We start from the raw sequence: 25,496 nt of genomic DNA on the forward strand, positions 1-25,496 counted from the left end.
CCTGTCCCCTGCTGGCCTGTGCATCCCTCTCTGATGTCCTTGTTGGAGCTGCTGTTGCAAGTCCTTTGGAGCTTGGACTTCGAGGTTACGGCCAGAAGTACCCTAGGGCTTAAGGTCACCCATGGTTTGGGTTGCAGAGTTGTCTCTAGGGGGAACATTTGGGTGTCCATAGGGCCACTCATCATGGATGCCTGCCTAAGGGTGGGAATGGGAGCAGTGTGGCTGGAGCCAGGGTGTTGTGTGCCGTGGGGCACTGGGGCCGCATCTGCTTTGGTGACCCCCATTATCGTCTTCTCTGTCCCCCGTGCAGATCGACTGCGCGGATTTCCAAGCAGAGAAGACCCTCAGCGTGGCCCCGGCCAGCGTGGGGGGCTCGGAGGTGAGCGTGGAGGTGACCCACGAGCCGAGCCAGCTGGGCGAGACGCGGGCGATGCTGCTGGTCTCCTCGCCGCTTGGTGGGGACTACAGCATCCCGCTCTTCGGCCTCGCCATCCCGCCCAAGCCGCAGGGCCCCTTCCAGATCCGTGCGGGCTCCAGCACCTCCATCCCCTTCAAAAACGTCTTCTTGGAGCATGTGACCTTCCGCTACGACGTGGAGAACCCGGCGTTCACCGTGCGCGCCACCGAGACCCTGCGCCCCAAGAAGAGCATCTTCATCACCGTCTCCTTTGAGGGCAGCCCGGGCGGCAGCCGCGCGCCCGTCACCAGCCGCCTCGTGGTGTCGTGCGCGCGGGCGGGCCCCACCGCCGTCTCCTGGGTCTACTACCTGCGCGGCGTCACCCCCGAGCGCTGAGCCGGGCGCCGCGCAGCCCCGGCCTTGTGTCCCCCCCGTGTTTATTGACAACATGGCCCTGGCAGCGGCGTTGAGCGAGTTGGTGGCTCCTTGCTGGGGGCGGTGGTGGCGGAGGGTGCTTTGCCCCGCTCGGGCTTCACGGGCCGGGCTGGGCGGAGGCGGCGGCTCCTCCGGGCCGCGGGGGGCGCTGCGCGGGGAGGCGGGGCGGGGCGGCGCGGGCTGACCCGGGCGCCGCGGGGGCGCCCGGCCGCGGCGCCGGCGGCACCGGCAGCGCTACCGGTCGCGGTAGCGGAGCGAGCGGCGGCGCCATGAACGCGGAGCGGGACCTGGCGCCGCTGGCGCCCAGCGTGGTGCGGGCGCTCAACGACAAGTTGTACGAGAAGAGGAAGGTGGCGGCGCTCGAGATCGAGAAGTGAGCGGCGGCCGCGGGGGCCTGCGCGCGGCCCCGGGGGCGAGGGGTGCCGCGGGGAGCCCGGGGCGCTGGGGGGGCTCCGAGGGCCCGGGGCGGGCGGCGCGGGACCGCGCGGGTCCGTGCGGCTGTCGCGAGGTCGCGGCGCTGCCCGCGCGTGTTCCCGCGCCCCCAGGACCCCCGGCGGCCGCGCGGTGCCCGCGGCTCGGCCGCTTCCCCTGCGCGGCGGCTCCGTTGGCCCCGGCGCGATGGTTTCCCCGCGGGCTCGGGGCAGCCGAGCCCTGCGCTGCTGCGCGCGGTCCTGCCTCCCAGCGCTTCCTCTCCGGGGCTGGCGCTTCGCGGCGGGGGAATCCCTGAAAACCCTCTATGAGGAGAGCACGAGAAGGAGGCAGTGCAGGAGGAAGCCCTTCCGCAGCCGCGCGGGTTTAGTTCAGCGTCCAGCAGTCCCAGACGCACGCTGCTCCCGTGTCTCCTGGCGGGATTTGCTCCCGCTCGCCTGAGGTGTCTCCTCCATCCTGGCTGCTGCTGCAGGACCAGCTCCCAGAGACGCGGGCACCCTGTGGTGCTCCGGGGCACTCTGCCTCGCTGGATGAGCCTTTCCCCTGCCCTTTAGCCGATGAGGGCGGCGCATAAGGTTGTTCCCATTCGGAGAAAAGACCCCGTTCGTGGCCTGCGCTGCCGGAGCTCGGCGTGCGGCCCCCCTGCCCGAGCCTCGTGCCGCGGCAGGACGCGGGGAGAGCAAAGCCGATGGAAACGGCAGCTCCCGAGAGCGGCTCGGGCTGTGGTCAGGGCCGGCTTCTGGCTGGGGGTGCAAGGAATCGCTTTGCTCCAAGCAGAGCGGGAGCAGAGCTCCTCATCATCCCGCAGGGAAGCGAGTTCACGGACCTGGGCTGTAGAGGGGTGACTGGCCAGCGATGTCCACCTCGGGGAGGGCAGTGCGATGTTTCCCAGTGTCCCTGCCGCGGCTCCACGCGCCTGGGCAGAGCTTTGGCAGTGCCCGAGGAGAGCCCGTGGACTCGCTGCCACGGCAAACACTGCGTGAACCGCCCGAGCTAAGCACAGGGGCGAAGCAAGAAATGTACGGAGTTAAGCGTGAGAAACTTTCACGCCTTTGCCTAGAATTAATGCATTCCCTAAGAGTTAGGACCTGTGTGCGTGCCTCTTGCACGGAGACCCAAAAAAAAGGGGAAAAACACACTCCTGCATTGGCCGGGAATCGAACCCGGGCCTCCCGCGTGGCAGGCGAGAATTCTACCACTGAACCACCAATGCTGCAGCTGTGGGGCTTTGGTGCACAGCTGCCTCGGCGGCCGCACCGGAGCAGCTCCCATGGAAGCACCGGTGGCTCCTGGGACAGACCCTGCCCGTCCCCCCGGCACTTCGGCCTTGACAGCAGCCGTGGGAGCAAGCTAGTGGCAGCTGCCCCTGCCCGGGCTGCAGCAGCCTCGTCCTCGGCTCTGCACGCGATCGAGGACTTGCTGATGCAGCCGATGATGCGGCCAGATTGTCCCGGACGAAGGACGCTTGCTGGCCTGGCCCTGTGCCGGAGCAACCTGTTCCACCATGCAGGGGACGGCAGGGTGGCGGGGAAGCGGAGGCTGTGGCGTGGCCATCGTGGTGTCCCTGCCAGCCCTCAGGGTGCAGAAGGGTGAGCAGATCGAGAAGGGAAGGTGGGGTCAAACCTGGGTAGGTCGGGACCTTCCAGAGATGAAGGATTCCAACATGGGAGATGCTGTGGGTTTGTCCTGAGCCTAAATTCTTCAGCCAAGGCATCCACCCTGCACCATCCATCCTGCACCCTGTGAGGTGGGTCCTGCAGTGCCTGTATTGAACTAAGCTGGGACTCCAGGTTTTTTGGGGCTGCAGGTTCCCAAACTGCGAATGTGGCTGCAACTGCGGGTACAGCCCCTTCCCCGCGCTCCTTCCAAACGTTTGGGAGCAGCTTGTGCATGGGTAGCTGCCGTTAAACAGAAGGATAGGTGAGGACAGCTCTTCCATGGCACAGGAAAGTTTAATTTGTGGGTTGCTTGAGCATTACCTGTTCTAGCATCGTTTTGTATTTTGACATTTGGCAGAGCCAAAACTCAAACTCCCTATTGCAGAGACTAGGGAATTTTCTTGGATGAGGAAAGCAGGGATCTGCCCCAAGGAAGGCGACCTGCCTGGCCGAACTGGGCTTCGGGCCCAGGCATTTGCATCCGCTGGAGTCTGAAGTTGCCTTTTGCTTTCCTCTTTCTTCCACAGGCTGGTGCGAGAGTTTGTGGCTCAGAACAACACGTCGCAGATCAAACACGTGATCCAGATCCTGTCACAGGAGTTTGCGCTTTCCCAGCACCCTCACAGCCGGAAAGGGGGGCTCATCGGCCTGGCCGCCTGCTCCATCGCGCTGGGCAAGGTAGGAGCGGGCGTCCTTGCGCGCGCGTTGCAGCAGAAGAGCGGCTGTTCCTGCAGGGCCAGCGGACACGCGCTGGCTGCTCCAGGGCTCCGTGGACTGCCCTCCTTCCACGTGTGAGAGCTGCATCTTGTGCTGCATCGTGTGAGGGGGTGTTGGCAAGCTCCCCGCGTGGCCTTGTCCTCTCGGCGCAGGGCTTGGCCTAGCCTGGCTCACAGAAATGCTGCGCAGAAATGGTCCAAGCGCATCCGTTTACCTCTGCCCAGCGCTGTGTTTCGAGGGGTCCTTGGTGGTGCTGCTGCTGAGCTCTCTTCCTGTTTAACCCCAGGCCTGTTTGATGTCTGTTCCCATTTTATACCTCTTTGGAAGTGCAAAGGGCAAATAGTTTTGTCAGCTGAGGAGTGCTGACATAGTCTCCCCTCTGCATGCGGCCCTGCTTTTGGCAGGGGCTGGACACGAGGTGGTCATGAGTGTGAGACTGCTTTGCCTTTCTGACAACTTTCTTTAGGACTTAGCAGGAAAGACTTGCTGATCCCTTGGGCTCGCTGGACGCCTGGGTCGCTCGGTCCAATTGCGGAGGCGTTTTACACATGTCCCTTGTACCCCGCACACACAGAGGGAAAATGCCTGATTCCCATCCCGATTCAGGGCCATAATCTTCCCCCTCGTTAAAAAGAACGAGCTCCGTGAGTTGCCTCGAGGGCTAGGCCAGACATCCAGCTTCCTGTTGAGGGCAGCGTGGGGTGAACGGCTCTGTCAGGCCTTTGAATTAAACCCCGGGGTTGATCTTCAAAAGCACGTGCAAAGATCAGAGTGATTTTGGTAGGAAACAGGATATATATCAGGAAAAACAGAGCTTGGGAAGAGCAGACCGCCCTTGTTGGAAGAGCCAGGGTAGATTTTAATCCACTTCATTCCATTCCAGTGAGCGTCACGGTGAGCTGGAATGGGTGTTTTCAGGCCTTGCTTTAGGTGCCTTTCCTGCATGAGCAGTGCCCGGTTCTGCCTTCGCCCCCAGAGGTGCAGACTGCAGTGACCCCCCTCCACCTCCTGCACAGCCTGGCCTGGGCAGGCCCTGCGCCTCCACGGGAGGGAGGAGTAGCTCTTGGTGGCCTTGAGGAACACAGATAAAACTGGAAGTTTTATCAGTCTTTTTTTTAGTCTTTAGTCTGGTAGCGTGGCCGTTGTTGATGTTCATACTGATTTTTTTGCCGGGTGCTTAGTAAATGGTGCCTGTTTCCCCAAAGCAGGTTTTATTAACTGCAAAACAAACCAAGTGCCGCTGCCTCCACCCATGTCTATGTGAAACTCCTGTTCTGCTGGCAAATCCCTAAACAAAAGTCTTTTGGGGAGGAGGGAGGGCTCTTTGGTGAACACGTTTGCTTGTGGGCAGGGTCAGGGTCTGCCTCATGTGGCTCTTTCACCAGGCAAGAGAACAAGCTTCATCTCACAGGCCGTGCTTGGCTTAACTGCCTGGGCTGTCGTAGCTGCTTGTCCTTAGGGAGCTGCACGCACGGAACCCGCCTGTTCTCCTGTGGTTTCAGCTGCTGTTTCTGGAGCCAGAGAGGCCGGAAGGCCCTTTGGGTGCTGCTGCTGTTCTCCCAAACGTGTGTGACCTTCGTGCTGCCATGCTTGGACGTGCACAGTGCTCTGCGTGCTGCTTTGCCTAACTTAAACCAGCTGCCCCATCACGTAAATCCTGTGTGATGAGCAGCTGCTGGCGGCTCTTGGCTTTGCCAGCGGTCTGCAGAGGGGAGGAGGAGGCAGGACCAGGTATCTCTGTGGGCTTCCCTCCAGTGCGGGTGAACGACTCTCTTTGCAAAAAGCCCCTCTCGCTTTCGAAGGTGCTTGGAGCAGGTAGCTGAAGTACTTGATACAACTGCACAGACTTGCACATCCCTGGGAACCAGAATCACCCATGTGCTGTGGGAGTAATTACTTGAAACAGTTCTCAGCTTGCCCACCTAACTGCCACCATACCCGAGTAATGAAATCAGAGCACGTGTTACCAGTGAATTAGGCAGGAAGGGTTAATAACCTGGGATGCAATTCAGCAGCAGGCTTGAACTGAAACAGAGGCTACGTGCGTGGTGTTGGCCTGTTCTTGGTGTAAATTCATCCACCTCTGCTTGTGGGCATCGGTCCCGCGACGCTGCTGTGACCTCACCAGGCTCGTTGTGTCCCGCCAGGACTCAGGGCTCTACCTGAAGGAGCTGATTGAGCCGGTGCTGACGTGCTTCAACGACGCTGATAGCCGGCTGCGGTACTACGCGTGCGAGGCCCTCTATAACATTGTCAAGGTGGCCAGGGGCTCTGTCCTCCCCCACTTCAACGTGCTCTTTGATGGCCTCAGCAAGGTAAGAGCCATCTCGTTCTTTGCCCGTGCAGTTCTAGAGCTCTGAGGCTGGCTCAGCGATAGGAAACGCTGTTATCCATCTTCATCTCCGAGATGTGTTTTTCCTCCTTGTTTAGTGGGGCTAGGAAACTCGTCTGATAGAACTACTGTAACTCAGGTGTCTCTGCAGCACTACAGCTTTCTGGGCTGTGTAAGGTCAGGACCGTGTCTGCGTGTGGCTGCCTCTGCAGCCCCTTCCTAGAAACTTGTTTTTCAGTCAGCTGAGAATGCGGCTGCTGGCACGTGAAAGCCTGCCAGGCCGGGGAAGGTGGTGAGCGCCTCATTCCCCATGAGGAAACCCCTCCAGGGAGCGTCCTGGAGGCTAATGAGGCGTTGCAGCTGAAGGGACTTCTCTCAGTTTCCCTCCCTGTAACGTCAAGCTAAAGCAGCAGTCCCTGGGCCTGCGAGGAGCTCAGCTCGGCTGTAGAGATGAACTCGCCCTGGGACCCACTCCTCTAATGACTCTTGTTTCTGCTCTTCGTAGCTGGCTGCTGATCCAGACCCAAACGTCAAAAGCGGCTCGGAGCTCCTGGATCGACTGCTCAAGGTACTTTCCCACCTATAGCTGAGCACCATGGGACAGGCCGTGACGCTCTGCAGGGTCGGGCACTGGGGTGCGGACATGGACATGCAGCACCCACGTTCACCTGTGCCCTTCTTGACACATGTGTGTTGGCCACGTTTCTGAGACGTGCCTGAGGTTGCAGCTGCTAAGACCCTCCCAGCTTGGTCCTCTGGCTGCTCTCAGACCGTGTTTTTTTCTCGCTGGCCATAGCCTCTCTAGCTTGAGTTTGATGGCTGAGAGAATTTGGTGGCCATCTCAGGCAGATGGTTCGAGGGGTTTGCAATGCGATGTGTGCGTTTAGTTCTTGGGAGCCAGCTATATGGGGAGCCAAGTTTCCCATCGGAGCGGGATTGGGTCCCCACCCCAGGCATGAGAACTGCTTCTTTTGCCTCCTCCTTGCTTTCCTTCCTCCTCTCCCTTGCGTAAAAAAGCAACCAAGAGAAGTGAGTTGAGCTGCTCTGTGATGAGCAGAGCTGCTGCTCTGGGTGGTGCCATCAGTTCCACTTCCTCTTCTGTCTGTCTGGAAGTTTTTGCTTGTGCAGACGTCCCGGTTTCCTTCCTGTCCCATGGAGGTAACGGGCGTTCTGCCCTGCTGCTGGTTAGCAGAACCGTTGCGCAGTCTCTGCGCAGCCTGCTGCAAATCTTCCTGCTGGGAGACCCTCTGCGGAGCAGGGAATCTTCTCCACAGCTCTGGAGTGAGCCGCTTAGCTGCGCAGCGACATCCACCCTGCATGTGGGAGAGCTTTAAAGGACGGCCAGGGCGCTCTGCCGCGTGTCATTGCATCCAAGCTGTTTGGCCAAGTGTGCAACGCGCCAGTGGCACGTGAACCCGGGGAGCTGCCACACTCCTGTCCAGGAGCTCATGGAAGCAGAAGCCTCCTGTGTGCGTGCGGCGCGGTGCCCCTCACTGCCGCGGCGGCTCTTGCTTTCTCACAGCCTGACCAAACCCCAGGAACCAGCAGCCTGGAGAAGTCGCTGCGCTCTGGCAGACCCCCGTGTCAGCTGCCTGTGACCATTTTCCTGTCATAGAATCATAGAATGAATCACAGAATGCTTAAGGTTGGAAGGGACCTCTAGAGATCATCTAGTCCAACCCCCTGCACACGCAGGGTCACCTAGAACACGTGGCACGGGACTGCGTCCAAGCGAGTTTGGAAGATCTCCAGAGAAGGAGACTCCACAACCTCTCTGGGCAGCCTGTTCCAGTGCTCTGGCACCCTCACTGTCAAGATTTTTTTCCTTAAGTTCCTGTGGAACTTTTGGTGCTTTAGTTTCTGGCCGTTTCCTCTAGTTCTGTTGGTGGCCACCAGTGAAAAGAGACCAGCACCATCCTCCTCACTGCCTCCCTTGAGGTACTTCTAGACACTGCTCAGGTCCCCTCTCAGCCTTCTCTTCTCCAGGCTGAACAGGCCCAGCTCCTTCAGTCTCTCCTCATAGGGCAGATGTTCCAGGCCCCTGATCGTCCTTGTAGCTGGACTCTCTCCAGCAGCTCCACATCCCTCTTGTGCTGTGGGGCCCAGAATTGGACCCAGTACTCCAGATGTGGAGTCATGTGGCTTGGGAAAGGCAGGGTGGAGGTGATGAGTTGCTGGGTGCCCCTCGTGCTGGATGGCCCTTCTGACACTCTCTGCTTGGGTTCTGCAGGACATCGTGACGGAGAGTAACCAGTTCGACCTGGTCAGCTTCATCCCGCTGCTGCGCGAGAGGATTTACTCCAACAACCAGTACGCCCGCCAGTTCATCATCTCCTGGGTAGGTGCACGTGGCGCCGCGCGCGTCTGCCAGCCCACGCTCTCCAGAGGCTCTAGTCTGTCAGCACCCTGTGTCTGGGCTGTTTATTCCAGCAGACTTTTCATTTCACTTATTTCTCTAAAATACCAAGTCCCTGTCACCTCACTGTTGCTGTGACTGCATCTTATTGCACTTCTGCCTGCCTGCTTCAGGGCTTTGAACATCAAGGTAACAAAATACGGTCACAACCCTGCTTATATAAATGTGGTCCAGAGGTTAGAGTCTCCCAAGGAGCAATGCCAGGCTACTTGCTTTCAGGGCGAAAGACTGAGGTAGTGCTGAAAACCCAGCTGCAGTGGAGAGATGCCACTCTCAAGGAGACAAGATATCTCCAAGAGATATCTCCCTGTTTCTCTGCAAGGCAAGAGCTTTTTGTTCCTACAAAGACCAGGGTGTGGGGGAGAGATGGGGCCTCTTGTGTCTGTGCAGTCTCCTGCAGCCATTCAGGACTGTGGTTGTTCCTGATCCCTGCCCTGTTTTATAGAGGGAGAAGCTAGATGGTTTATAGGTGGTAGGCAGTTGCCTATGACTGGGAATGTATCAACTCTACAGACTAAGGATGGCCTCACTCCTGTAACTCAATTTTGAATGCCTCGCTTTTTCTCAGTACTCTCAGTTCCTCAGATTTGTGCTGGTTATGTTAGTTAGCTTCCTTGAAACTCACCCATCCTATTCTTTATGCCTTCCCTGAGTTAGATCCTGGTCTTAGAGTCCGTGCCTGACATTAACCTCTTGGATTACCTGCCAGAAATCCTAGATGGGCTTTTCCAGATCTTGGGAGACAACAGCAAAGAGATACGGAAAATGTGAGTACGGAGCTAGGCCAGATGTCAATCGCTTTCTTTGTTTGTTTACAATTTTATAACTCTGCAGCAAAAGCACATGTGGAGGGAGGCAGAGCGATGGAACTGCTTGGCTGGTGGATCCGAGTGTCCTTGTCAAGGGCCTCTTGTCCAGGTGTTTTTGGCGGGGGCTGCTGATGCCATGGCACAAAGCAGCCCTTCTGGCTCTGTTCACTCACGACCTCCCCAGCCCTTGCTCGCTGGGTCGGAGCGCTAGAGGCTGACGTGCCTTTCCAGGGTGGGACACGAGCTCCGGGAGCTCGGAGAACACTCGGAGCGCCCGGCCTCTCTGCGTGAGAGCAGCACCAAACCAGAGGGTCCCGAGCGTGGCGAAGGAGAAGCCAGAAATGTAGCTTGCTGTTGAGATCCAGTGCTGCATTCCCAAGCTGAGAGGCGTTTAGAAAAGCAGGAAGGGGGTTGGGCGCTCTCCGTGGGATCAGAGCGCCTTGGCTCCACGCGCAGGGAGGGAGTGACAGGACCTGTTCTGCAGGGCACGAGTGGAGAGACTGGGTTAGGCCAGTGCTGGTGCCGGGCCCTGCTGAATCCTCCCTGCTGCGGTGTTTGCCGGTCCACACGCATGTCCAGGAAGGTGCTCTGCAAAGCGTGAGGGGTTGTCTGAGCCCCTCCACCCCGCTGGCCCTATCCCCCCGTGTCCTCCACTCTAGCACACATGCTCACTTCTTGCCTTTGCTCCACAACCTGTCCCTCAGCTAGGGCCAGGGCGAGGCTGGCATTTGCTGGGGTGCCCTGTAGGATCTGCAGCCTCTGCTTTGGGCAGAGCAAACTGGAGAGCTGTGACAAACGGGGGACAACGGCACTGCATCCGCCTCACTCTTCCTGGCCCTGCGTAGAGGCCACGTTTGCTAAGTGGGTGACGAGGAGTGTGCAGCCTTCCCTGCAGGCCGGGGGAGATGGGGACAGCGCGACGAGTGTGCACACGCTGCGTGTGCATCGCGCTGAGCGGCGCTGCCGCCTCGGGCGCGCGGAGCAGGCTGCTCTCTACCCTCTCCTCCCAGGGCAGAGGAGCGCTCACCGGCTCTCCTGCCTCTCTCCAGGTGCGAGGTCGCTCTCGGGGAGTTTCTCAAGGAGATCAAGAAGAACCCCTCCAGCGTGAAGTTTGCAGAGATGGCCAATATCCTGGTGATCCACTGCCAGGCCTCTGGTGAGTGCGCAGCTGCGGAGAGCACTGTAGCTTCTGTGTCCGTGTCGCTGGAGGCAGCCATAGGCTCAGGCCCAGGCTTCGCTGGTAACGTGCAGCTTCCTCGCGTCTCAAGAAGCCGCTGGAGGTGCCGGCGCTCGCAGGGGTGCTCTGGGGCCGCCGTGCCCGTGGCGGGCGCTGCGGGGCCCGTATCTCAAGGGATGCTGCTCAGGCACATCCCTGTGTCGCGTAGGCACAGGGAAGGGAGCCCTGGCTGTGTCCCGCAGGCAGTAACACTCCGACAGAGGCTGCTGGGATCCTGCTGTCGCAGCGATCGCCTCTGACCCAACAGGTCCCTCCTGTCTTTCTAGACGAAGGGCTTGGAAGCGGCTCCGTGGTAGGAAATCTGCCTTCTCCGTGCTCTGGAGCTGTTCCTGCTGCTGTCCCAGCATTGTCGCTGTTGCTCTGGCCCTGCTGATGCTCAGTGTCTGGTGAATTTGTTTTGCTTTAGCCTAAAGATGGTCCTTTTGTCCTCTGAGTGTCCCCACAGTGAAGTGAGCCCTTTGTTGGGCCCTGAGGAGGTGAACAAACCCCGAGCTGTAAGAGTGACCCAGATACACAACTGTTACAGCGGTGACAGAGCAGATATCCTTATGCTATGGAGAGCATGAGAGAATACCTATAAATGAGGAAAATGCTCTCAGGGATTGAACTGAGTTAACTCTGGAGCCTAATGATGATATTTCATCTCTTACTGTCATGGCAGCTTCAAGTCTTGTCTAGCTTCTCTGGGACTAGAAGGCAGATGGAAACACTTTGCGTAGGGTGTTGCTGAAGTCCAGTCAGCTCTCTAGTTTCACTCGGTACTCACCTTTCCCTCATGTCCTCTTGCCCGTGTCTTGCAGATGACCTGATCCAGCTGACAGCCATGTGCTGGATGAGGGAGTTCATCCAGCTGGCCGGCCGGGTGATGCTGCCGTACTCCTCGGGGATCCTGACGGCCGTCCTGCCGTGCCTCTCCTACGATGACCGCAAGAAGAGTATCCTTGTTGCACTGAGCTGCCGTAGGACCCGCGGTCCTTACGGGGTGGATTGGACAAGCTCCAATGCCTGAGCCTGCAAACGGCAGCTCTTCTCCTTCCTGCTGCAGCCACCAGCAGGGAAGCCCCTGGCTCCTGTCCTTGGGGCACACAGAGACAGGAGGGAAGTGCTGGAGCAGGAGTCTTTGCTCCTAGGTGCTAAACACACCCCTGTGCCTTGGGCTTGAGGTATTCAGGCTGGGACAGCCCAGGTTTTGTTGCAGTGGCTTCTCCACAGGTGGCCAGGTTTGGTCCCGAGCCGTATATGCCAAATGTCTGCATATTCCTTACCCTGCCTCTCCTCAGATATCAAGGAGGTGGCAAACGTGTGCAACCAGAGTTTGATGAAGCTGGTCATCCCAGAGGACGACGACGTGGACGAGGCAAAGCAGCCGATGCCCGTGCCAGCGGAGCCCGCCTCCGAGGAGACCCTGTCCAAGGCGGAGGCCGTCTCCGGCGGTGAGTCCCTGCTAGCCCGGGCCATCCGAGGAGCGCGGTGAGGGCCGAGCTGGGAGGGAGTCCTCAGGAGCCCTCCCTGAGTCCAGCTGGTTCCCTGAGAGAGCTCAAGCGCACGGGGCCGCTGTTCTCCGTGCCGCCTTTCTGCCTAGCAAGGTCGCTCATCCCGCCCGGAGCCCAGGTACTCGCCCTGGGAGTACCCCCAGCTCCTCACTGCAATCCCCCTTGCTTTGCCCATCAAATTGACCCCCCAGAATCATTTGTGCTCGATGTTTAGGGTCTACCTACAGAGGCAGCAACGCGCCCGTGTGGCCACGGTGCCTGGCTCGGGAGTGGGGCGCGCAGGACACACTCAGTGCAGCATTGGTGGTTCAGTGGTAGAATTCTCGCCTGCCACGCGGGAGGCCCGGGTTCGATTCCCGGCCAATGCAAGAGCTCTGTTTTGGGGATTTTTTTAAGGCATGGAGGGGGAAATTAATGCCGTGCTGCAGCAGGGAGTCGTTTTTAATTTGCTAATTCTCCTGAAAATGCCTCCTTTTGTTAAAGTCCATTGCAGGCACTGCGAGAACGGTTTTCGTAATAAAAAAAAAAAATCTAGTGCAAAATATAATTGCTTTGGCACTGCAGAGTTGAGTCTCCTTCGGGTGGATGACACTGCATCTTGAAGCATGCAGGATCAAATAGACCTTTGATGCTTTTATAGCTGAAAACCTCAGCTCTTCTCCATCTTTCTGCTGATGTGGCAGCTTCTCTGAGTGCGAGTAGAGTCAGTTGGCACAAGGGGGCACAAAGAGTCCAGTTAATTCTGTTCCACTTGCTTAGACCCCGTTGCTGATGGTGGCCAGTAGAGGCTTCCTGACTTGCTTACCAGTCCTGGGCACCACTGCACCACCAGGATCCAGAGCTCGCGGAAAATCCCCGTGGGATTTCCGGAGTCTTTAAAGCTGGAGCAGCTTTGGTGGTCCTCTGCTGAGCTCTGGGCCTGGTCCGGGGTAGCTCTTTAGAGCCTTCTTTGTGCGCAGCAGGGGCTGGAGGAGCCGTTTGACTTCACGCAGGGTCATGGTGCTGGCAGAGGTGGCCAGGTGGTAACGTCCTGATTTGGGGTCAGGCGTTGCTGTGCTCCCTGGTGTCCCGTGGACGCTGGGGGACTATGGAAGGCAGCTGCAGCTTGGGCTTTGCCTGCTGAGCAGGACCAGGTTTCCTCCAATGCCTGGTTCTAGTAGGGGTTGCTAAAGAGAGAGAGATCTTCTGGAGTTAGTAGGGGTTGCTAAAGAGAGAGAGATCTTCTGGAGTTCTGGACTCTGGTGATGGCTGGGGATGTCTTTGCACAAGTCCGTGCAGCTTTCTGCCTTCCCTGCATCCTGCTGACAGTGTTGTCTTTTTTTTTTTTTTTTTTTTTTTTTTTTTTGTCTTCCTCCAGGATCTCTGGATGCCTCTAGTGACTCCAACTTCAGCAACGCCAGTGTCTTCACAGTCACCAGGTAGAGTCTCTGCACTGCTTCAAAGGGGCTTGAGAACAAGGGGCGACTTCTTGGGCATGGACCAGAGCTGGCATTAACCGTCTGAGGCTGAGAAAAGAGGGTAGCTGGTGTCATTCGTGCTCCCCGCTGCCGCAGAGCTGAGCAGCAGTGCAGTCTGGTGTCCTGCCACAGCATGGTGCTGTGGCTCGGGCGTTGGGACCAGCTCCAGCTGCTCGAGAGGTGTCCTGGCAGTGCCTGCTGCAGCCTGTGCCCCTGCCAGGCATGGGCCGTTCTGCAGACCCACGCCTGCACGCTCCACACCTAGCACCACCTCTGCCTGTATCTCACCTAAATCATCTCTCCTGCAAACACCTCTTCCTATCCCATTCTAAGTGCATCTGGTGACAAACCCGTCTGTTCTTGTAACCGTTTCCTTTCCCTAGCTGCTGCAGTTCTTTTCCTTGTAGTTCATGGTTTTCATAACTCTTCTGTGCTCCAACTGTGGTGCCCAAAGTAAGATACATGACTCCAGTTGCATCCTCACCTTGATGCCAAGCACCTACTATGGCTCTCTGCTCATCCCGGAGCAATCCTTGCCTTCCTAACATAGACAGCTTTTCAGATTTGATCACTGTACTCTTCCCTTCCTCTTTTTTTTTTTTTTTTTTTTCTTTTCTGCTGCCTACCCAACTATTGCATGTTCTTTCTGGCCCACTTTATTTTTCCTCCTTCAAAAGTACAGATCTTTTCATTTGTCTTTCTGGATTGCATTTTCTGGCTGTTAAATGGTCTCCTCCGATGTGCTGTGCTCCCTCGGTTCTGGCCCTGCTCTGTGCAGGGCTTGCCAGCCTCCCACCATGCTGTGTGAAGAAGACTCAGCCCTTTAAGCTTAGCAGGTGCATAAGTGGGTGTGCGTCAGGTTGAAACTTGAAAGGGAGACAAAAAGAGAGGCAGGAAACCAAGAGGATGCGAATGGGCCCTCTCCTCTTGTGTTAACTGAGTCCTGGAGAGGCTGCACGTGGGGGAGAGAGGGAGCGAAGGCCAGAGGGACACAGAAGGAGGGAGACCTGGAGTGGTTTGGCTGCAGCGTCAGTGCAGAGCCAGGAGAAGAACGGCCGCTCAAGCTGCCGGGTGGGATCGGGTTCTTCTGCATGTGGGAGAACCACGGGTGACAGGCAAGGCCACCTTAGTGTCCTCTTGCCATCTCTAAGCTTCACAAGCTGCCTGAGGGAGGCTGCTGTCCCTCATTGCCGTGCTGGGCGTGTGTGCGTGGTGGGGCTTTGGCACTGGGTTGTGCGGGCTCTAAGTGCCAGCAAGACTCCAGCTAGAACTTGGGTTTTAGTAAGGACAGGACTGGAGTCAGACCTCCCGAGGCAGTTCCTGGGGCAAGGAGCTTCCCTGCCGCTGGCAAAGGCAGGTTGGACTGGGGGTGTCTGAAGGGAGCCTTCGTCTCTGGGGCTGTGTTCCCCCTCTGCTCCCAGCTCTGAGGAAGCAGCCGATCCCAAGGAAGCGGAAGGTGAGATCGCTGAGCTCGGTGCGTTGGGATACATGTGTGGAGCAGGGCCGGGCTGGCGCGAGGGCTGGAGCAGGAGGGCTGCGCTCATGCGGTGCCGTGCTCGCCGCGGGGCGCCCCTCAGCCAGGCGCGTGGGCGCTCTGGCCTGGGCCTTGGGCTGGGGGAAGACGGGAGCTGGCACCCGCGGCCACCATTGTCCCCCAGGGCCCGAGAAGCAGCCTGTAGGCCAGTGCCCGCTGGGCGTCAAGGCAGGCCTGCAGGAAGCAGGTTCGTTCCTTTAAAAAGCTGGAAGTTGTACAAACTGAGGAAGCTGCAGCTGCCTTCTCGGATGAAGTCACTCCTTGCTTGCATTTGCGCTCGTTCCCCCTCTTCCTCCGGTTCCTTCTCAGGAGCGGGCAATGAAGTGTGGCCCCGTGCCAGGTGTCGAGCTCTCACGCCCCTTCTGCTGCCCTCCCCATGCCGTCATCTGCATGGAGATAACACTGGAGCACCAGTGAAAGGGAGACTACCTAGTTCAGGAGCAGGGGAGAAGAAAGCTCTATAGCATCATGTCCAAGCATCTAAAGATGCTTTCCAAGAATGCAGAAAATGACTAGGTCTGAATGCTTGATAGATGGATGTTGGGCATGTTCCTATGGCAACAATGTGACCCCCCTCACTCCCTAAAACACATTTTTTGTGATCCAAAATGCTTCCGCAGTCATTGCCAGCTTCCCTTGGAGGGAGCTTCCTGGTGGCATTAGCTAGAAAATTGGGACTGTCTCTCTGCTGAGACAAAAATTGGCTCCCAGGAGAGCCTAGCCGTGCAGGGAGGACCGGAGCGGCTTGAGAGGCTGCCCCAACAGGTTGGAATCCCTGCTCTTGGCTTCTGCAGAACCTGCGGTTCGATCTAATAAGTGGAACAGACTAAAAGTGGAGCCTTTCTGTAGTCGTTGTTTGTCCGGAGATCACTATCAGAGCTCAGAAGAGGAAGGGGAGGTCAAACTGTGGCTGCTGGAGCAGAATCCTGATTTCCTTCCTTCAGCATAAAGTCCTGAAAGAGAAGATGCGGACCTGTCCTGTCTGTGCTGCGGGCAGACTCCTGTGAGCAGCCCAGAACACAGCGTTTCCATGGGCGAAGGCTTGATGGGTCTGTGGCCGTTTCCCAGCCGGGCTGCTGGGCCGACGGGCAGGCCTGGCTGGCAAGGCCTCGGGAGGGCTCCTGGCGCGGCCTGTGTGAGGTGCAGGGAGCTGGACACGGGTGATGGGCCCCGCGCTAAGCCAGGAGAGGCCTGGGAGCTCCAGAAGAGCCTTCATGCTTCCTCCTGCTCCAAGGAAGACTCCCTTTGGAAGGAGATCAGGGATGTGCGGGCGCATGGCGCCGAGTGAAGCCGCTCTTGCAGGGCCCAGCCTGCGGCCCCGGGCTGGGCAGGGGCGAGATGCGAGGCTGCGGCTCAGCGGCGCTGCGGCTTCGCCCTGTCGCGCTGCCCCGTGCGTGCCCCAGGCAGCGGCTGCTTCTCCCCTGGTCTGGGCAGCTCCGTTTGGCTCGCGCAGGGGCTGCGCTCTGCTCGCCGTGTGCTCTTGGCGCTTGTCGTCCCAAGCGGGTGCAGGAGGCCCACTAGAGCTGCTCTGGAGCACGGTGCAGACGGCGGCGCCACAGCGGCTCCTTTGGAGCTCTCCTGCCTTGGAGGCCGTTCCCGGCTCCGGAGGGTCTGCGCCACCACGCGGTCCGGGTGCCTCGGCCTCCGCTTGAGCCTCCTCGCTTCCTGGCAGGGCAGCGCTTGCGTCGCGGGGCTGCGAATCGCTGTGGGCAGAAGGGAGGCCGGGAGCGGAGGAGGTCTCCGAGGTGGCAGCTCGTGGGCCGGGAGCGGAGAGCCGCTCTTTGCCTCCTGGCCGGTGGTGCAAGCTGCCAGCCCGTGGGGACGTGTCCTTGTGACTCGGACCATGGCGAGAGGACTTGGAGCTCTCCACCCTTGACCCACTCAAAGGCCAGGCCTGGCCTGGGCTTTAGCCTCCAACCAGGATGAGGAAAACTGAAATCAGCGTCGGTCACGGGCTCGTTGTAACACGCTAAGCCCGGAGGAGATGCCAGGGCCGCATTAGTCCTCTGAAGCAGCAGAAGAGAAACTAGGGTAGTGGGTTAGATGGAAGCGATTGCATCTGACATCTGCCCTGCCACAGCTGTTGACGCTGGGAGCCTGTGTGACAGGCCGAGAGGATTGTATTAAAGCGATGCCATTGCCGTGGTTCTCCCGCGCGCGGCTGCCTGCGGATTAGGAGCAGGGATGCACGGGCAAGTTGCGGAGATGCCGCCGAGCCGCAGCAGCACTGGCTGTACAGGACGGGCATCCTCCTCTGCCGAGCGGCCCGCGTACACCCACTGCCCTTCCATCCCGGAGCCAACGGTCCCTCCTGGCAGCGGGCGAGCCCGGAGGCGCCGCGGGGTCCGAGCCATGCGTGCCCTTGTGCCAAGCTGCTGGGGCTTTTCCTCCTTTAGCGCTCTGAAACGTGCTGCCGTCAGCCTCCCTTGGAGAGCCGGGAGACGTGGCGATGCCAAGGGCACCTCGGAACTCAGCAGCCCCTGCAAGCCACGCTGTCCTGCCCTGCACCCTCCTTTCCAGCCTCTTTGCTCTGAAAACACTGGGCACGTTTCCCTTGTTATCCCGGGGCTTTTCTCTCGTGCGCAGGCAGTGCGTATTTTGGCGTATTGATGTAATCAGGTCAAGGATTTGTGCTCTCTTGAAGCAGGAGCTTCTCCCTCGTGCCGGGTGGATAACAGGCTGTGCTCATTCTGCGGGAGAACTGGCCCTGCTGGAAATGGAGCTCTGAGATCAGCCTCGGGGCTGGACTTCCCATGCGGCTGCGAGGACACGAGTACCAGGACAAGGGAGGGAGCAGGAACGCAGACCTGGGACAAGGGAGAGAGGTGCAGATTCAGAAACAGAGCTTCAGCCTGGCCAAGCTCCCTGTGATGCTGTTCCCTAAGAAAGTTCCTTTCCCAAAATCTCCTTGCTCTGGTTGTATCAGGACCTCTAAGAGGAAACTTCCTAAAAGGCCAGAACGCATCCGTCCTTCCCCTTGTTTTGGCACATTTGATCATGCAGCCCTTGGCTGTTGTTTGCAACATCAAAGCTAAACTCATTCAAACTCCAAATGCAATTTGAAGGCACAAACATCTGTTACGTGATAGAGATCAAGGAGCCTGATACATGCAGAGCTATTAGGGGACAGGACCTCCTCATCTTGCCCTTATAACGTGTGTCCTGGGGAAGCTCAAACCCTATTAAGCAGCAGTTCTCCTTGCAAATTATACTAGGAGAAATTTGTCCATTAGGATTTCTTATCAAACTCGATGCAGAGGAGTTCTGCGCACACCAGGATGACTGCAAAATTTCAGGCCAGCTTGGAATAATTTACAAGCTTGGATAGGACAGGAGTGGCTGAGCCCTGGCTCTTCAGTGCGACTCTCTCTTGGACGTCTGGTTCTAGCATCTTCTCAGAGCTGGGTTTTTGGTGAGGCCCCACTGTAACGTGGCCTCTTCTACTTGGGGGTTCTCCTGTGTATAGTGAACAGTGGCTGTTGGTTGACGGGGGTCCCAACTGTTTGGGGTAAAAAATGGTGCGGTGCAACCTAAGGATCTGCAGCTCTGTAAGCATTGCAAAAGAAAGAATATCCTGGTGATCTAAACCACTGCCAGCCAGGCCACCATCTGCAGCCCTCACTGTGGGAGTCTGCTGGGATGAGTGGAGCCAGAGTGCTCTCTCCTGCTTGGGTGTCTCCACGAGGTGAAGTTTGAGTTGGAGACGGTCTCTGGAGGTGTTTGAACTGGGTGGCTTAACTTGGATTCCGAAAGCATTTTTGGACCTTAATTTGTCATCTTAATTCTTGTTGGTTTTGGTGTGCTGCTGTATCTCTCACTGTTTCCCTTCCTTGTAGCTGTTGTCAGAACCTACTTACATCATGGGCAAACCTATGCTCTTTTGCTTAGGGTATTTTACTGTTCATGTCCTTCCCATCAGCCCAGAGCAGATATTCAGAACATGTAAAGTAACGTAAAGATGAAAAGTAGCAGTAGGGAGCAGCAAACCAAGCATAGGTGAGGCTGTAGAGCGGGAGGAGTTGGGAAGCCAGGGCAGCCAGGCCAGAGACATTCGCTGTAGACATCTGAGTGTTGCCACTCTCTTTTCTTCACTCCCCTTTCCTTTTTGTGCAGCCCCGAGAGGATCCCAGTGACCCTGAACCTGGATGGAATAGTGCAGGTGTTGGATTGTCACCTTCATGACACGTCTATTGGGATGATGACTAGAATTGCAGTCCTGAAATGGCTCTATCACTTGTACATCAAGACTCCTCGTAAGGTAGGTCTGGGGCTTGGCATGGGAACCTGTTGCTTCCTCTTGGGACTTAGATGCACCTCCCAGCATATTGGTATTGGAAGGGGGTACCCAGACCCAGCCTTGGGTCTTTGCTTCAGCCAGACCTGGGTCTGGAACGCCTGGAGATGCTCCAGGAAGGTGAAGAGCCATTGAATCACCATGGGACACCCTTAGCTGGAATAGCATAGCATCACAGGAGGTTTAGCAATAAAACATGGGAGTGTGGGGCGTTTGCAGCGAGTCCCAAGGCTGAAGTCAGTCAATGGGATATAGCTCTGGCATGGCCATACAGGGGAAGAGTTGGATGCCTGGCTGCAGCGATGGCTCTCCATCCTTGTGGCCGTTATCAACCTTAGTGACCCTCAGTCATGGGCCTTGTGGCTGTCACCCTGAGCACGTAACTGGTACAGCTTTGCTGAGCTGCCCCCAAAGCACATCTGTCTTCACAGGTACCCAAAACTACCAAAGTTTCCCTGCGTGGCCCAAGGCAGACTTCTAGAGAGGGGTTCGCTGTCAGTCTCCCCTGGGCAGGGGAAAGACGCGACCTTGTACCCTTAACTAACAATTTTGCCTTTGAATTGTCTGTAATTATCTTGGTGGCATCGTGACCAAACGTCTACATGCCCTTTCTGTGGAGGCTTTCTTAGCAGGGACTCCTAGGTTCTTAGCTAGCTTAAGAGAGAAGAAGACAGAAAATGTTGCTGAAGCTTCCAGCAGCCTCCCATGGTGCAGGAGGGTCCTTGGCATGTGTTGATCTGGCCTGTGTGACTGAATCCAACTATCTTCCTGCTTCTAGATGTTCCGCCACACCGACAGCCTCTTCCCCATTTTGCTCCGGACTCTCTCAGACGAGTCAGACGAGGTGAGTACTACAGAAGTCCTCGGGGGAGCTCGTCACCTTCATATCCATCCGCAGTCGCGTTCCGCTTTGCCTGGGACAGTCAGGTTGGACCTGGGGCTTTCCTGAGGGTTGGCCAGCACGGGCACTGGGGAGTTTAGACCCCTTGGCTGAACTAGCCATGACCCAGCTCGGCTTCCCTGAGCCTGCAGATAACAGGCCACACTCGTGCCCGACTGCAAGTCCTCCCAGCTCCCTTGGACAAGTGTGCTGGCCCTTCAGGGACAGGGCACTGCTGCTCACCTAAGGCAGCTAAGCAGAGGCCGCCACTGGAGGGGCAGTGTCACCTGTGCCTGGCTGGAGCTGCAGGGAATGCCAGAGAGCTCCATCCTCACTTGGGTGTCCTGCCCCCGGCAGAACACGCGTCCCTGCTGCACTTTGGCGAAAGCGGCAGCGCGAGGGTCATGATGCCCGAGGCCTTACTCAGAGCCACGTGATTCAAGCTGCTGGTTATGCTTTTTTTCCCCCCTCCAGCCCCTTTTAGTGTCCTTTGACTCAGAACTCAGACGCTACCTCATAGTCTGTGTCAACATGCCTTGAGACATCCTCTGAGCAACCCCACGCGGCCGTGGGAGGGGAGCGCTCGGCCAGCGCGGCCGCCGCGTTGGCCCCGCGCGCTGCCGCGCGGAGCAGAGCTCGGCAGCACTTGTCACATGAGTGTCCAGGGTTCGCGGTGACCCAGCAGCCTGCACGTTTCAGGGGCACATAGGCACGTGCAGAGCAGGCAGATGAGCCAGCTTGCTGACCCCTTCCTCGTGGGACCCACTGCCAGGGCAGTCACTCGAATAAGGAAGACCCACAAAGAGCAGGAGAGCTGAGATTCGTGTGCTGGGTTGGATGCTCCCCATCCTGCAATGCTGCGGTTCTTTTGCTGCCTTTCTCCTTCTTCCCCTCTTTCTCCCATTCCATTCCCCTTCGACTCATTCTCTTTTTCTTCCCCCTCTGGCACATTTTTAGTGTTTGGGCAGAATGCTGGCAGTTTTGGCACACAGCTGGCCCGGAGGCCAATAGAGCTTCCACCATCAGCTGGCCTGCCTTTAAATACATATTGCACAGGTCTGCAAATGGTCCTTGACGTTCTCCCAGGCCAGAGCTTCCTGGTGGATTAAAAATCCTGCAAGAGCTGCTTTGGTTTGCATGCTCAGGGCATAGTACCCCAACCCACTATAAACCCCGTGCCTAAGGGGATTGCAGAGAGAGGAGGGAAGGGACTAAGCAATAGCAAGGGAATGACCCGCGCTTGCACAGGCAAGTGACTGCCTGGCCGCTTTCCATACCCTGCTGCTTACGAAGCACACGTTTCCAAAAGAGTCCCCGAGCACACATCTGCCTTTGCAGTGCTCCAGAAAGCCTGCATCTTGCAGATAGCCGCTCCAGCTTGGCAGGGGCTTGCAGTGAGTCATGTTGCAATTACACTGCTTATTAATATTGGGGAAAAAAAAACAGTGAAGAAAGGACCCTGGTGATGCATTTCCTCCATGTGACATAACTGGGAATGGCTCAAAAGTAATTTTAAGCTGATTTATTTAATCCTGTCTTCTATTTATTTAAATCTTTTTTTTTAAGGCAATCCATAGACAAGTCGATCCATTAAACGTCACAGCTCAGTTGGCTCCCAAACGGATTTGCTGCTCTCCATAGGGGAAATAGGAATGACCAAAATAGTAGGGTTTGAGAGGGGAGGTATTTTTGGTAGTGATGAGGACAGATTTAGAAAGGTAACCTGAAATGTCCATGCCCTGGTAGCATGAGGGGTGTGGGGTGCTCTATAAACCCTGATAGTTTGGCCTAGGGTTATTCCCTGTTCTCGGGAACTTTGTGGTGTTTGTGTGCGCTCGGTTGCTCTGGAGCAGAGTGGGATCACGGGAGTTCTTAGCAAAAGGGCTGGGAACAGCCAGGTGAGTGTGGGGGTTTAGTCTGCAGTCCTGAGGCCATAGGAGGCAGCGGCAGGAATCTGTCCTCTCCTGGGCTCTGCCCACGGGTTGTGCGCGCACACCCGGAGCCTTCCTGCTGTGTCTCATCCTGCCTCGCTCCTGCCCCTGCGGAACTCGGCTGGCGTTCTCAGCAGCAAGGCTGGACACCTCCACGATGCATCCGGAGGGCTCCTGCGCGATGTGAAGCAGGTTGCTCTCCTGCTGCACCTCAGGCTCTCCCAGAGCACTTACCCGCAGCTTGTTGCTGAAGGAGCACCTGGCTTCAGAGCATCAGTGGGAATCAGGGATCCGCAGCTGGATCCGTGCCTTTGCGTCGTCTCTGCTCTTCATGTTTGAGTAGCGCAAGGTGTTGCACCACCTCCACCGGGCTGAACATCTCAGGAGGCATCTGAGGAGCACTGTCATCTCTGCCTCCTCCTCTTACTCGCCTCTCTAGTGCCAGTAAAGAGACGGTCAAGGGGTCTAGTTAGGGATTCAGAAACACCATGCAGCCGGGGAAAGTTGGAGCGAAGCTGAAGCCAGCGCTTCCCTTTGATGTGCAGAAGCAGCAGAGAATAGCGAGGATACAAAATTCGTGGCGCTGAGATCTTAAGATCTTACCCTGCTGCACTGCGTCGCCTCGCGCAGGTTCAACGCGCGCTGCCTTGGCAGGGAGATGCTCTTTCCCACACTTGTGCGTCTGCTTGAGGTCTGGTTTTGAAGGCAAGCTTTAAAAGCCCCGCTTAAAACGTGATGTGGTTAAAAGCTTGCCTACAAATGCAACAAAATTCTGGTGGAAACATATTTTTCTGCACAAGCTGTTCCTTCCCATTGCTCTGTAAATCCTGCAGCCCTGGCACCTGGCTGGGAGAGCTTGAAAAGGAGATGCTAGAAGAAGAGAAAAGAAGAAATTTCCCTGTCAAAACCCGCATGCCCTTGGGGATGACGTGTCCCGGGCTAAATGCCCTGCTGCTGGTGGGCACTGCTTGAAGCAAGTGCTGCTCTTCAGGCTGTCTGAAGCTCCGAGCACAAAGGTGGATTCTCATACCGCTATGTGGCTCTCCTGGTGCTTCCCTCAGCTGGATCCCACCTGGCACATCCAGGCGAGCGCAGCAGGCAGTGCAGTGATCCCCAGGAAAAACTTATATCCCTGGCATTTTTCATTTTCCTGGTTTGCTTTCTCTTTCTGCACTCCACAGTGGGGTCGTTTCCCTCCAGTTGAGCACATTCCCGTTATATTTTCATTCCTTACCTGCTCCCGTCCCTCTTGCTGTGGGTTGGAAGTTGTGCTGGGGCTTTGGTGTGGCTCATGCCGGAGTGCCGCGCTGGAGCTGGTGCCCGCCGCGAGGCCGGATGGGCTCCCGCCTCCTCCGAGCTCTGCTAATCTGCGGACCTGCCTGCGTCGATGCAGTTGCTCTGAACACAGCGAGGGGATCCGAGTGGTTTCTGAGCTTGCTGCTTGTATCTGAGATCCTCCTTCAAAAGGAGGATCCTTTACACTTAAAACAGTGGAAAGGGGGTACCCTTTCGCTGAGAGGTGCTTCATGAACCTGGGCAAAAGTGGATGCTCCCCTGCCCCAGGCGCTCGCTGTGGTCTTGGACAAGTTGAGCGTGTGTTTTATTCCCCATTGGCAGAAATGAGATGGGAAAGCAAGCGCCGAGATAGCTGTGAGCATAGGAAATATTGCCCGTGAGCAATATCGCTCTCCCCAGTCGCATGAGCGGGTCCTTCGGAGGTCAGGATGGAGGAAACGGGACCCCGAGGAACACCCGCGGTGCCCAAAAGGAGCAAGGGGCAGCACGCAGCTCTCGCGCCGGGCCGTCCCGCGGGTTCCTGCCCGCCTGTTCTCCCCGCATCAGTCCCCTCCCGCCACAGCCTTCCAGCCGCCTCCCGGCTTTATTGGCGTTGGAAGCGCCTTCGAGCGGGCCTGGAGCGGGATTCAGGGCAGGGCAGCGTCGTGTTCAGTCCGCGCGCACGCGCTCCGCGTCCGCCCTTCCTGCTCTGGAGGGGACGATGGCCGTGGACGCGTGCGAGGCTTTCTGTGCCCCAGCCAGCGTCTCTGCGACGCGCTGGGACGTCTTGTCCCTCTCTCAGGTTGCCAGGATTAAACAAGGAGAGGAGGGAACAGGAGGAATCTCCACTAACTGACATTTTGATGAGGCATCAGGTCTTTTTACTGCGTGGTGCTGCATAATATCCACAGCTCTCCTTTACTTCTAACATCTCAGCCATGCACCATCCTTCCTGCACGTCTTGCTGCTGCCAAAACCTGGTTTCTGGCCTCTTCCCTGAGCTCTACTGTCACACTAAATCCTGGCAAGCTTCTCCCATTGCGCCTCCGATTCCCAGTATGATGAAGCAGAACAAAAGCTTGTGGGGACATGAATAGTAGTCTTAGTTTGGTTTGGTTTTTAGTCTTGCTCTGTTGGTTTTAGGTCCATTGTGCTCCAGCTCCCAGCCTTTAATTTGCTATGGCCGAAATATTGTGGCTCCATACAAAGCATGGAGCTGAAAATAAAGGCGGTGGCGTGGAGGACATGGAGGACCTGAGCGTGACCCGCGGTTCACTTCCTTGCTCCTTTGTTCGGGGCTTGGGCGCAGCTTTGCTTCCTGCTGGGCCACCCGAAGTGCTTTCGGGGACAGTCCCGTCCCCAGCAAACCCTGTGGGTTGGTGGCGCAGCTGGGAAGTGGCTGACGCTGTGAGAAGTGACCCGCGCCGCTGGGGGGGACGGCGTGGGGCACAGAGGGGTGCACGGTGCAGGCTGGGCCAGGGCCACCGTGACCAGGGCCAGTTGGCACGTTTGCAAGCAGAGCGGTTCCTGGCCGACGCGGCGTGCTGAAGTGGCGCTTCTCCCCTGCCCACGGAAGAGGCAGGGGCACTGGTTAGCAAGACGCCCCGTGCGCCTCATCGTGCAGGACTAGGAGCTTCCTTGGGGTAGCCAGGGTCTGCAGGGAGCTTCTTGGCTCAGCATCAGCTTCAACCCGTAACTACATTGCTCTTGATTGCAAAGGGAGAGCTGCCCCACGTGCAGTTTATACCCACCGCAGGTTGGCTAGAATGCCTGCGCTCCAGGCAGCTTCCAGGAGGTGCCCTCGCTTCCCGAGAGGCCTGGTGCCATGCCGGCGTGTCTCGGCGCGGCCGCGAGGGAAGGCTCCAGCCTGGTGCTGTTGGAGCCATGGGAGGTGATGCCTGCACCTGGGAGCTTGATCCAGCTGGGGTGAACATCCAGGACACGGGATTGGGGGAGCTTGGCCTTAGGGACCCTGGCGTGACTGTGTGCCGGAGGCCGAGGGGGCTCTTCTGCCAGCTGGGCACGCGGGGCAGAGAGGGAGGCTGCGGGAGGTGGCGCCTGCCCGCGCGCACGGGGCCCTGCGGGCGCCGGCTCTGGCAAACATACGTGGGCCGCGTGCGGGCGCTCCTCTGCCCGCTCCGCTCTGCCTGCTGCGGAGCTGCAATGAGGGCACGAGTGGCAGCCAACCCGCAGTGTCCCCGC

At 57.8% G+C, this 25,496-nt stretch overlaps 2 protein-coding genes and 2 non-coding genes across 4 annotated transcripts in view; 3 read left to right on the forward strand and 1 right to left on the reverse strand.

Annotated features, from left to right (window-relative positions):
- HYDIN (HYDIN axonemal central pair apparatus protein) overlaps positions 1-793 on the forward strand; it is a 118,203-nt gene extending 117,410 nt beyond the window's left edge. The window contains exon 85 of the mRNA XM_088536502.1: positions 311-793. Within this exon, the coding sequence (XP_088392628.1) occupies positions 311-793 (483 nt within the window). The remainder of the gene's footprint in view (positions 1-310) is intronic.
- Positions 794-1,096: 303 nt separating this feature from the next.
- Positions 1,097-25,496, forward strand: part of VAC14 (VAC14 component of PIKFYVE complex) — a 56,550-nt gene continuing 32,150 nt past the window's right edge. The window contains exons 1-12 of the mRNA XM_088536488.1: positions 1,097-1,205; positions 3,447-3,597; positions 5,784-5,951; positions 6,474-6,536; positions 8,199-8,306; positions 9,042-9,151; positions 10,243-10,349; positions 11,231-11,365; positions 11,711-11,863; positions 13,281-13,341; positions 19,028-19,172; positions 19,987-20,052. Coding sequence (XP_088392614.1) covers positions 1,102-1,205; positions 3,447-3,597; positions 5,784-5,951; positions 6,474-6,536; positions 8,199-8,306; positions 9,042-9,151; positions 10,243-10,349; positions 11,231-11,365; positions 11,711-11,863; positions 13,281-13,341; positions 19,028-19,172; positions 19,987-20,052 — 1,371 coding nt within the window. The 5' untranslated portion in view covers positions 1,097-1,101. The remainder of the gene's footprint in view (positions 1,206-3,446; positions 3,598-5,783; positions 5,952-6,473; positions 6,537-8,198; positions 8,307-9,041; positions 9,152-10,242; positions 10,350-11,230; positions 11,366-11,710; positions 11,864-13,280; positions 13,342-19,027; positions 19,173-19,986; positions 20,053-25,496) is intronic.
- TRNAG-GCC (transfer RNA glycine (anticodon GCC)) lies at positions 2,404-2,474 on the reverse strand. The gene has a single exon. It is a non-coding gene; the product is annotated as a tRNA-Gly (tRNA).
- Positions 12,221-12,291, forward strand: TRNAG-GCC (transfer RNA glycine (anticodon GCC)). Its single transcript has one exon. It is a non-coding gene; the product is annotated as a tRNA-Gly (tRNA).

Source organism: Tinamus guttatus, unplaced genomic scaffold (genome assembly GCF_059628265.1).
Source record: "Tinamus guttatus ecotype Peru unplaced genomic scaffold, ASM5962826v1 Tinamus_guttatus_pri_ptg000674l, whole genome shotgun sequence".
Lineage (NCBI taxonomy): Eukaryota > Metazoa > Chordata > Aves > Tinamiformes > Tinamidae > Tinamus > Tinamus guttatus.